This window comes from Pagrus pagrus (assembly GCF_965226575.1).
Source record: "Pagrus pagrus genome assembly, chromosome: 13".
Lineage (NCBI taxonomy): Eukaryota > Metazoa > Chordata > Actinopteri > Spariformes > Sparidae > Pagrus > Pagrus pagrus.
The window spans coordinates 10,059,923-10,072,326 of record NC_140197.1 but is presented as its reverse complement, the minus strand read 5'-3'; the positions used below and the strand labels follow the sequence as shown (position 1 = coordinate 10,072,326).

The 12,404-nt window shown below is 43.4% G+C and overlaps 1 protein-coding gene across 2 annotated transcripts; it reads left to right on the top strand.

Moving 5' to 3' along the window:
- The first annotated feature begins 1,280 nt into the window (after nt 1–1,280).
- On the top strand, nt 1,281–12,325 carry ubn2b (ubinuclein 2b). 2 transcript variants are annotated; one of them, XM_084372591.1, is made up of 17 exons: nt 1,281–2,204; nt 3,497–3,625; nt 3,740–3,841; nt 4,675–4,806; nt 4,930–5,036; nt 5,246–5,744; nt 6,238–6,308; nt 6,407–6,536; nt 6,922–7,028; nt 7,110–7,220; nt 7,323–7,466; nt 7,593–7,643; nt 7,744–7,786; nt 8,101–9,384; nt 10,595–10,802; nt 11,323–11,391; nt 11,649–12,325. In XM_084372591.1, the coding sequence occupies exons 1-17, from the start codon at nt 1,890–1,892 to the stop codon at nt 11,693–11,695; spliced, it is 3,549 nt and encodes a 1,182-aa protein (XP_084228717.1). In that variant the 5' UTR covers nt 1,281–1,889; the 3' UTR covers nt 11,696–12,325. The 2 variants fall into 2 exon arrangements, with proteins under 2 accessions (XP_084228717.1, XP_084228718.1); XM_084372592.1 differs by lacking the exon at nt 11,323–11,391.
- The last annotated feature ends 79 nt before the right edge of the window (nt 12,326–12,404 follow it).

Here is a 12,404-nt window from a genome sequence, read left to right as displayed (position 1 = left end):
AAAACAAGAGTGAGGCATTAAAAGAGGACAGGTGAAATCCATTGTTGAGACCAAGAAGAATGCGGCCCAAACAAACAAAATCTGTAGTGTGGTGGTGTTTTGCAAGGTCTTAAATAATAATCACTTCCAATGTTTCCTAGGGATATACAATGATTTCATGAATCGCACTACTACGAACGCTATCCCTACGTTAAGAGAAACACATTTCTCACTAGAAGTGCAATAATGGCTATACGGAGTGAAGGAAACAGTTTTCCTTCTCAAGATTGTGTTTACTTATATCACTGCTATCGTAAAGTCTTTGCTTTTTTCTCTCAAGGCCCCCCAAAATAATGGGCGTCATTAATTTTTGTTAAAAGTTATTTTAATTTAATTTAATTACAAATTTGCTCATTTCTTCCATAAAGTAATCTCATCATAGAAACTTGGAACCTTTTATTTAGGGGTCATTAGGGGTTAGTTTTACAGGGCCACAAGCCAAAGGTTGGGAACTACTGGAGACACTGCATCTGTGCTTGTACTTCAGCAGCGGTGACACTAAATGTGTGTATCTATTCTTATTTGAGTTTTAAGTTTCACTTAACTTTATTGTGTTATTAAAACAATGCATCTGCAACAGAGAATACAGTTTTTTGTGTGTTGTCAGTGTAGTATTTTATATGGTCAATGGCATATCCAATCTTCCACTTCACCAGGATTAAATTACATCATATTGTGTTAGTACCTCCAGTTATTTTGTAAGATTGATTGGTGAGGTAACTTTATTTTTATAAGAAGGCATTCTAGTGTAAAGGGCATCATCAGTTCAGACATTTAAAAGTGCACTATGTAGTTTTGGGGTAAACATTTTCACTGACAGATTTTTTATGCCTCAACAAACTAAATAAACAAACTCTCTTTGTTTTCATGGCTGAATAAACTGAAAAAACAAACTCACTTTAAAGGACAACACAATTTCATACTTTTTAATTTTGATTATATTTGGCAGACCCTGCCGCCTCTCTAGCTTCAGTGCTCTAGCAACCTTATTTTCCTCTGTGAAACGCTTGTTTATTCAGTTATGGAAAAAAATAAAAACTTTTCTGAGTTTGTATTATTACCTCATTATTATTGTAAATATTACAATTCTGAGTTTGAATTTCTTCTTTGAAACTACACAGTTCCCCTTTAAGTGAGATCAAATACTTCATCTGTATTGCACACGTTGAAATAATACAGTTTTGGTCAAATTATGTTGTGAACTCATAATAATCGCGATTTTAGCTCATCGTTTTAAAATGAACCTCCTTAGAAGTGTTCTTTTTTCTGCTTTCAAGAGCAACCAGGGCAGACAGCCCGTCCAACATAAACAACGGTATAATTTCTCATTGTAGTAAACAGTCGTGAGGCGTTCAGGGTCCGCACATCCCGCCTGTTCAGAACAATCATCTCCTGCACGTTCGCGCTAGTCTGTCAGGTGGGCGTGTTTCGGCTCTGTCATTGGACGAACGCTGTTCCCTTTCCTCCCCGGCTTCCGCTTTCTTTTCATACGCACGCCCAGCCACTGAATAATGATAATAATGATCAAGATGGCTACTACAGAATCCTCCTTGCGGTAGCTAACAACCGATTTCATGGAAGCAATCAAAACTGCGATTTCCCACTGTTTAAGTCCCTCGTAGGTGACGGGGTCGGTGCCAGGGATACTACTATATGGATTAATACGGGCTGAGAGGAGATAAAAGTAATTGTGTTGCCTGCAGCACTCATTCTGAGGAAGCTAGCTAGCAGAGCAACTAGCTAGCTCTACTTGTCGACCGTCTCCAGGTTTAGCTTTCCAGCCAGCGGCGGCTCACAGGAGTGCGGCGCTCCCCGTTTTGCGTGCCCGGTCGTCGGACGTGGAGCGTCAAATGGCAGAGCCGAGGAAAGTGCCGTTCGTCACCATCTCGTCCTTCAACACCTCGCCGCCGACCCCGGAGTCCAGCAAGAAACGCCGCCGCGAAGATGAGGCCGTCGACATCACTTTTGGGAAAGATGGAGGTGGAAGTGCCGCGGCGGTTGGGTCAGGAGGTGGCGGAGGTCCGTTCGGTAACACGAAAGGAGGCGATGCCGAGACCCGGGAGGCGAAACCTACCGTCCGCCTCAACCTCCCTCTGACCGAGCCAAATGAACGGGCGTCCGCGGAGTTCAACTACGGCGAGCTGGTCAACTCAACTCTCACTCAGGTTAGGACAGTGGGGACACACAGGAGGCACCATGGTGTGCACAGGAGGGGCCTAACCTGGCATCACTTCAGGAGGGCTGCACTGTTTAGTGTGTGAGGCTGAGATGTCACTCTGAGACATGTTGTTATTTACTTCAGAGTGCACATGTGGAGTTAATATTGCACTCAACAGTTACTGTTATTATGCTCGATATTTATTTATTATGACCCGAACAAAAGGTCTGGATAGAGAAGAGTAAGACAGGAGATGAATCAGTTTATAATGAAGAGTTTCATGTTAAAGGGGTAATGCAGCAACTTTGGCTTTGTGTTTCCAAAACATTTGGTGACTTAGTTGGGAGAGACAGAAGATTTGTAAGGCAGATGCTTATATATTGCATTTTAGTCCCATGTAGAAACTCCAGAAACATGATATATTATGTTAACGTATATATGATATGCTATATCCTGATATGTGTATTTTCTGGTTTTAAAGGCTGCATTACAGTAAAGTGATGTCATTTTCCAGCTTGTTTATTCAGTTATGGAAAAAATAGATATATCTGAGTTTGTAATATTACCTCTTTAATATTGTAAATATTAAAATTTGGAACAAAAACTACAGAGTGCCCCTTTCAGTTAGTGGTTAATGCTGCTAGATGTCATGTGGGATTGCTGGTAGAAAAACTCATGTTTACGCCTTGCAAGCAGTCAGTTGTGTGATTAGAGATAGTCGAGTGACTGTTACAAAGGCTGTGCATTGTTGATATAACACTAGAGATGTACCGAAACCATTATTTCCTCTCCAATACCCATACCTGAACTTAATGTATCAGCCGATATTGTTAAAAAAAAAAAAATACAGTTAATGATTTCTTTTTTTAAACAGCTGTTGTCTAACCTTCATTTATGTTGCATTCCGTTTATTGATATTAGCTACTTGTTCAGAAAATTATTAATTTTAATAATAGAATTATGTGGTATTGGATCACTGTTAGGCAATATTGGAGACATTTTCTCTTCAGTATCCTGTATAACGCTATAATAACCATTACATTTATTCTGGCTGATGTGAGGTGTCCATATCCAAGCTCCACGTTGGATATATCAGAGCTTTCAGAGAAGTGATATGTTTCCCAGTTGAAATTAAAACTTTGATGTTGACGTGAACTCTATCTACAAGTTGTAATCTTGTAATCATAAACAGAACTTGGACAACTATTTTCATATGCTCTTTGTGAAACTGATTTTGATGTGTAAAATTAGTGGAGCGCCCCTGACTGATGATTTTGACACTGTCCTCGTTCTCCTCAGGTAAAGCTTCCAGGTTCAACAGTCCCCAAAGGACTCGCTCCTCCCCTGGACCCCACCGACCCCTTCGCTGACGATGACAGGGAGAGACAGGAGGTGGAGGCGCTGGCCAGGAAATTTGAGAGCAAATATGTGAGTGTTATTGTCCCTAGATATGTGTATATGTTATCACAGCTGTAACTGTGTGGATGTTGAATGTTTATTTTTTACATGTTTGTGGTCTGTGTGTTTTCCCTCTGTTTGCAGGGTGCTGCCCCAAAGAAGAAGAAAAAGGACAGGATGCAGGATCTCATCGACATCGGCTACGGCTATGATGAGACCGACCCTTTCATAGACAATTCAGAGGCTGTAAGCACAAACACTTCTCTTTCTGTATTACTCATACTGTATGTGGTCACTTGCTGTGGAGTTTTCAAAGTGAAAATGAAAATGAATAAAATCCAAAGCCTCTACAATACTTTCACTTACAATTCAATCTATAAGGTTAAATATTGTCCATAATAAAACTTGTGTATATTACACCTTAGACGCAACAGTTAACCAGTGTTGGTAACATTAGTAACAGTTGCTTGTTTTTTGTAAACATTTGATAACAAGAGCATGACATTGCAGTGCAAGTTATGGCAAATATGCTACGCGTTTAAAACTGCCCAACCTACTGGTATTTCTGGCGCTGATGAGTGAGGATAGCAATGTTTAATTGAGTAGTCGACTAATCACGCATGTAACAAAGGTAACAAAATTAAGTTCACTCCAGTGAACAATACTAAGTTGTCTTTTTTGCTTGATTTATTTGTTTTTTAATGTTATGGGAAATAAGATACTTACTGCTTGGAAAAAATAAAATTAAAAAAGTTAAGTAGAAGAGATTAAACTTCTTGAGCAAGATTTTAGGAAACAGAATTTTCAGTCTTGTGTTGCTTTTTGTTAAGGTTAATTGCAGCTTGGTTTTCCCAAGTTGCAGTTTTATGGCACACGTATCATTTTCTGTTAGTACAAATCTTGTATACTAACTACAGAAACGGTGTTCGGCAAAGATGAATATAAAGTGCATAAAGTTAATTATGATGTAGACTAAATTGGGATAATAACTGTGTAATTGTTGTTGTTTTTCTAAGCACTGCCTACAGGCATGCAGTAGTAGAGTAAAACTAACAGTAATTATACTCTCCTGGCCTCAGTACGACGAGCTGGTACCGGCTTCACTCACCACAAAACACGGAGGCTTCTACATCAATACGGGCACGCTGCAGTTCAGACCAGCATCGGACTCTGAGGGAGAAAATGCAGGCACCGAAGATAATCACTTCAAGGTAAGAACACAATATTGAGATACATACAGGCAGACTGTACACATGAAATAATCAAATATGTCTGAAGCTGACTGTTGTTGCTGTACCGTATTAATAAACCAAATGTTTTGCTCCTGTGTGTAGAAGATGAAAGACGGTGAGGAGCGGGTTATAAAGAAACGTCGCAAAAAGCAAGATGGTGGAATTCTTGAGGAAAAGAAACCCAGAAAGAATAAACTACCAAAGCCCGGGTGAGCTTTTAATTTTTCTTCAGTGTTTCATATCAAGTTTGTTGTTTCTCTAGTATTTTCCATGTATAGAATATTTCCTCAGGGCTCAGGGCTTCCCATCAGTACGCGCCCAACAAGTTAATCACTACAGATTAATTCCTAAAGTCACTACCTGTTCTCTGCTAGTCAGTTGAATGTCTTTCTTCTGTTTGTCTCTCCTGTCCTGGCAGAGTTTCAGCTCTGAATGTTCATCGGCCAGAAAAGAAAAAGAGGAAGAAGCTGATGAAGGATTCGATCCACCTGGCCAACATGCTGCGTCGCTTCACCAGGGAGAAAGAGGAGATGCGCAAGAAGAACATCGCTGCAGCTGGTCTGCCACGAGCCACCACCAAAGTGCCCAACGCCAACAGTGCACTCCTCAACACCCACCCCAAGGCTGCCGGCAGCAACGACTGCAACATGGCCGACCTGTCCGCCGACCCAGCAGTGATGTCGCTGCTGGGCTCGGCCAATAACGACATACTGCAGGACATGATGGGTGACCTGGACTTCGGGATGCTGGACTCTCCTCAGCCCTCCAGTCCGGTGCAGGGCGAGAACGGCTCGTTCGGGATGGGACATAAAGCAGGCGGCAGCAGAGTGTCGCAGAGTAGCATGATGACCCCTCCTCCTCCTCTGCCCAGTGGACTCCCAGGCCCACTCGCAAAACGCATCGAAGACCTGAGAGCGGTACGAACTTCAGTGTTCCACTGGATCACATGTTTTAGATCAGGACTGCAACCAAAATTGTTTGTTTATTACTGATTCATCTGCAGATTCTTTTTTTGACCTCATTATAAATGTCACCAAAATAGTGAAAAATGTGTATATTATTTTCTAGATGCCAAAATGTCTGATTCAGATTACTTGTTCAATCTGAACAACCGAAGCAAACCCAAGGATCTGTGATTTATTATTTATTAGCCTATGACAAGCAAAAATTAACTTGCAATTGTACCAGAGCATGCCTTAAAAAATGGCTAAACCATCATCAAAGTGGAAGGTTAATATTCTTCTCGGCTAATTATTTCATTGAATAATCGTTGAAACTCTTATTTGGAATATTTATGATACAAATAACGTTCTGATGTGACTGCTGCAGAAAACAATCCCGACAAAGACGTTAAATATTTTGATTCAGGACTGACCTTTTAGTCTGTTTAACACTTGTCTCTTGGCACAGGCGTCCCGTCTATTTGATGAAGAGGGCAGGAAGAAATTCTTCACGTTGGACATGAACAACATCCTGCTGGAGTGAGTACCTTTTTAGATTTGCATTAGATTTGCATAAAAACCAAATGTGACTGTGGGGAAATCTCTGACATCATCCTCTGTTTGTGTGTGTGTTTCAGTATTGAGCTGCAGGTTCAGGAGCAGCCTGCAGAGGTGCGTTCAGCTGTCTACTCTCACCTGGAGGCCTTTGTGCCCTGCAATAAAGAAGCTCTGCTCAAACGCCTTAAGAAGCTCAGCCTCAACATTCAGGTGTGTGGGAGGGGTATTATTCTTAGACGAAAAAATGTTGCTGCGTCAAGTTGGAACACATTGTCTGCTCGTTATGTCTCCGCCTTGGAAGGAGACATGAACAGTCCTCTGCATGATTTAATTAGCTTGATGTTGTGTAATGCATCACATGGACCTGTAGTAACATGAGGGCTTATGTTACACGGTATTTCACAGGATATAAACATTATTGAGAGTGTGAGCTGGCAGGTGCGTCTAAATGTCACTGTGTGAAAGCAAAGTCATTGTTGTGTCAGTGCTGCGTTTGCTGGCTACCTGCCCGTTATCCAATTCTATATTTAGCAAGTGTTGTGCCGCCCAGCATATGCGAGTGTGATTTCTGACTGTGCTCATTCCCGTCGCCCAGGACGACCGCCTTCGAACGCCCCTGCTGAAGCTGAAACTGGCAGTGTGCAGTGTGATGCCGGAGCAGATTGCTCGATACAACATGGACTGCATCGCTAAAGTGGCAAAGTAAGGACACGACTCCAGACTCCTGAATCCTCGATTGTCACACTCATTGCATCTATATGATGACCGTTTGTGTGTTCACAGGCAGCAGTCTGAGGAGGGAGAGAAGAACGGCTCAGAGGATGATGACGAGGAGAAACCAGGGAAGAGGGTGATGGGCCCTCGGAAGAAGTTTCTCTGGGACGACAAACTCAGGTCAGATTCACAGAGGAAGGGAGCAACACTTTTCACACAGGTGGCCGTAAATGTACATAACGTGGAGTGATGGAGGGCTTACTGTAGATGTTTGATTTCCAGGTTGTTGCTGTGCAACCTGGTCCGGGTGAAGCTGGGCTGCTATGAGCTGGAGGGCAAGAACTCGCTGTCTCTAGAAGACTACCTCAAAGCCTTCATGGAGACTGAAGTGAAACCTCTCTGGCCTAAAGGCTGGATGCAGGCCAGGTGTGTGTCTGCGGTATTACTTCAACAATCGCCCACCTGATGTTAACTTGCTGGCTGAGAAGTGAAATCCCTCTACATGAATATTTGCTGTGTTGATATTTCCAACATGTTTATTTCTGTTGGCAGGATGCTGTTCAAAGAGAGCACCATGGCTCACGGTCACCTCACAGGTTACACGTGAGTCATGTGACTTAGTATGAACTGACTTCTTCATAATTGACTCTGACTTGTCCAGCTTGTTCTCACTCACTTGTGTTGTTGTTGTTTTTTGCTCCAGAGCAAAGAAGAAGATGGTCCCTACTCCCAAGGCAAAGCCAAAGGTCAGACTTCTGACTTTAAGATCAACCTTAAACCTTTTTTGAAAATATGGTGGTTTGTGTTTACATGACTGCCCAATATTTTGTATTTGTAATGTGAATGCAGCTTTCAAATTAAATAAAGCTAGGAGGAATGATTAGATCATTAGAAAGTCTTTAAATGTAGAGATTAGGGTTGGGAAATGTCACCGTAAAAATATTTTTAGGCTTTATTGCGATATATTGAAACACTGTGACCCCGTCCTTTTAATATGACTGTGAAATGTGTGGTAAGGTTATGATATAATATGTGTAAATGTAATTTTCTGTACCTACAGGAGGCTGTGTGGGTTCAAAGGGCCACACCCTCCCCTGCAGCCCAGGTTGCCAAGCGACCGCCCCAGTCACCGGCTGAGCCCATATGTCTCGATTCCCTCGACGAGGACCTGACGGCTCCCTCCTTGGACTCTATCTCCCAGGCCCTGGCCATCCTCGGCAACGCAGCCAAGGGCCTGGCCCACGGGGACAGCCCCCCATCCCCGGACAGACCCAAGCCCACCACCAACCCCCCCTCTCTCCACTCCTCGTCAGTCATCCAGCAACAGAAAAAGAACTCTGTCAATACTCCCAGCTCCAGCGCACCTCACTACATCTCTACCTCTTCGTCTTCCTCCACCTCTCTGTCTCGGCCTCCCTCCATCGTGTCCTCCCCTCTGCCCTCAGTGAGGGTGGATGGGATGGGGGTGATTAAGGGTACAGTGCAGGCACACAGACACTCGGTATTGAACACTCAGAGAACTTTGGGTGTGGGCGTGGCTAAAGCCAACATGCCTGCCTCAGCATCTCCACCTAAACCACGTCCACCACCCACTGCATCCCCGCTTGTGGCCCCAGGATCTAAGTTGGGGCTCTCCACTCCCCACTCTGGCCTCCTCAAAGGCAGCAATAATAATAAAGCCAACAGTGGTGACACTCTCATCATCACATCGCCTCAGTCTCGGCCACACACCCTCACATCCCCCTCACACATGAGCCCCAAAACCTTCCAGACGCCTCGCCTTCCCCAGACCCCGCAGAGTAAATCCTCCCCCTCCCCCACCCTCTCTCAGACGCTCCCTGGAGTTCAGCCCCAGCCCCGGCCTCAGTCTAACTTCATCACCCCTATGCACGCCACTCTCACCAAGTCCACCCACAGCAGCGTCCCGCCCATCATCAAACTCACCCCCCGCACCCCCATCCCTGCTGTGACCACTACCACCTCAGTCTCCCCCTCCATCTCCATAACCCCCAGGTCTCAGGCAACCCCCACCATACACCAGTACACTCCCAAAAGCCCAGCAGGGTTCCGCCCGCCGTTCTCAGGTGCCCAAGGAGGAGCAACCAAGCCGGGGCAAGGCAGCTACACTCCTCCAGGCAGCCAGAAGACCACCAACAACAACAGCACCACCAACACCAGCCTTATTAACACCATATCCATAAGCAAGCATTCAGGATCCAGTGCCTCCCCCACAGTGGCCTCTGCCAATCCAGGGCAGCGTCCGAGGCCCGGGGGCGGGACACCTCAGGGGGCCAAGCCAATCGCGTCTGTCCCATCGTCATCGGTCTCTTCTCAGTTGCCACAGGTTTGTTCTGCCAGTATGTCCACACTAGTAACCTGTAGTGTGTACTTCCTGTTGTTAAAATGCCTTAATATTCAGTACATTTACACTCACCATATAATTTTGATAACTCAGGAAAAAAGCATTGATTGAAAAGGAAAACATGGTCTCCAGTGAGTGTCATCAAATACTGGCACTTTGGGGTTGGCGTCAGACTTGAGCTACCAACGCAAGGTGTCAGTATTTGATGACCTGTGGATGAGATTTAACAGTCAAATGTTCTCCAGAAAGTTACAAATTGTTGCTTTACGGAGTCAATGCACCCGAACCACTTTCAATTTACCCTGACTTGAATGTAGACATGTAGTTTTATTAGCTGAAGTTTTGAGACGTTCACTCATGCCCAGTTTGAGATATATCGGTGGAGGCAGAAGGCTCAAACTTAAGTAAATACAGCAAAAGGACCTGCTTGATTACATACCACTATGGTACACTAATAATGACATTTTTTTATAATGATTTATTATTGTAGATGTGAAATAGTTGGCATTTAGTTAATTAATCGGCGGCTAATTTGAATAAACACTTTCAATTGTGAGGATTCGCTGCTTTTATCAGTTGATAATGGACTCAATATCTTTTGGTTTTGAATACTTAGACAAACCAAATAACTCTGAGAAATTGTTCTCTGTAATCCGTAATTCTCTCTGCTGCTTATGTTAATGCATCAGAAGGTAGAATGGCACCCAGAAGAGCGCGTGCCTCAGTCTCCTTTGAGACTCACTCATAGATACCAGCCAGAGAAATTGAGAAATTAATGAAAATGTCCTTTTATTTTGTTTTGCTAATACGCATACCTCTACTTGCGTCAGGTTTTTAATGCATTTTTACACTATAGTACTGCACATATGCTTAAGCGGAGGATAGCAGAGCTTAAAGAGACCATTTGTCTTGCAAACAGCTATCGGTAGCAGTAATATTAAAGAAAATGAATGGATCTGAGCGTTTATTCTGGGTAGGAAAATATTCTTTTGTAATTTGGGTGAACTGTAAGTCACATATGGAAAAGAGGTTGAGAAGAAGTAAACTGGATTACCAGAATAAATGATTTTAGAAGTGTTGCTCACTTTACTTATAAACACAGTTATGATGTTAAATGCTGTCTCTAACATGTATAATTAGCAGTTTTAAAGTATTAAACTTCTAAGATTATTAACGGCCTGTTTCTGCTCAGGTCTCCACGGCAGGCGGTGGCGGTCTGCTCGGCTCAGCCTCGTCTCTTCCCCTGGGCTTTGGGATGCTGGGGGGCCTGGTGCCCGTGTCCCTGCCTTTCCAGTTCCCTCCGCTGCTCAACCTGCCTCCACTGGGAACAGCAGGCTCCAGTGCGGCAGCCAGTGGCTCTGCAGCCAGTAGCAATGCATCGTTCTCTACCCTGACCCAGAGTGAGTGATGCACGCAGGCCAGAAACACGGATACTCATGTTTTACTGAAATTTAACTCATGCAGCACACATATATCTAAAATTGGTGGCAGGTGATAAATATGATGTAACAAGGAAAGTTTCTGATGTGATAGAAAATATAAGTTTAGGCAGGCACTGTGTAGGTTGCTTTGCGGTTATCTGTTTGAATGTTCCTGTATAGGCCTTGTTTTGTGTTGTGTGTTACAGATTCATTTGTTTATCACCATATTGTGTGTCAGATTGTGATTTTTCTCCTGTCTGACATTGTTCCATTTTGTTTGCTTCGTTTCCCCAAATTTCTCCTTTCCCCTTTTTCTGCACTCCTACCAAAATTATTGTCCCCACCTGTCTCTCACTCTCTCTATCTTTACCCTCCTCTGTTTGGCTGTTTTCACCTGTCCTTTTCCTCTACGCCATCTTGCTCCTTCTCCACTTTTTTCCCCTCCCCGTTTCGTTGGAATCTGTCCCTCCCTCCTTGTTCCCCTGTCCTGTCTCCTCAGATCTGTATAAGAGTCTCCAGTCAGGGTCTCAGGTTGCTCTGCCTCCTCACTTGCAGCTCGCTTTCTCAGGTAAAATCTGACCCTCCCTCCACCCTCAAAGCCTGCTCCATTTACTCCCTCCCCTGCCCTCCTTTTCTCTTTTCAAGTGTCTGGTGTGCTTTGTCTTGGGTTGTCTTTTTCCGTTTGGTCCCACTCCGTTTTCTGCTTGTCTGTTCGTGACCGCATGCCTTTTTATGTACTCATTTATATCTGTAGTCCAACTTCTGTAATATGTGTCTCTCAATGCTCTTCACTAACTTTTCAAGAACTGTATTATTCCTGTCCAGATGTCAGTCAAAGCCAGGGAGGAGATGCTAAGAGGAAGACTCTATGATACAGCTGGAATTCAATGCCCAGCGCATGTTGTCTATTGAAGTGTTGGGACAAATCAGGATGGACCGAGACAGATGGACTGACCACTCACGTAGGGGTCCGAGATGAGGACCTGGTTACACGTCTGATACTTGATCTGAGAAGATCAGCTATACTTTTCATGAATACCACAGTTAAATATAACTTTTCAAACAATTTGATAACTTTTAAATACTATTCTTCATAGAATTGTTAAATCAAATGACAAATTCAGTTTGTCAATGTTTACAAGATAGACCTATATCACTGTGGACAGGGAGAAAGGACGAATGGGATTTTTAAGAGTGCAAGGTGTGTGCCTGTGTGTATGTGCGAGGGTTTGAATGAGCTTGGTGAGTCTGAAAGTTGCAAGTGTGCCTTTGTATGTCTCCCTCTCTGATGCATGGTCAGTTTGTCTATTTGGTGCTGTTTTTATCATAATGTAATTATCACTGATACCTGTAAGAAATGTAAACTGCAAATTGAATTTGAGCTTCTTTTTTTTTTTTTTCAATGAGAGCTGTACACTTTTTCATTGTACTTGAATTCCTAAAGGAATTCATTTCTGTATGGAACTCGAACCTACTTTTAATTAAAATCCTTCCCTTCACAATGGATTCATTTTATGTAAACTTGAAATACTAACAACCATGTTTCCCCTGCACTCCCTACAACATGTCTTACAGTGAGAA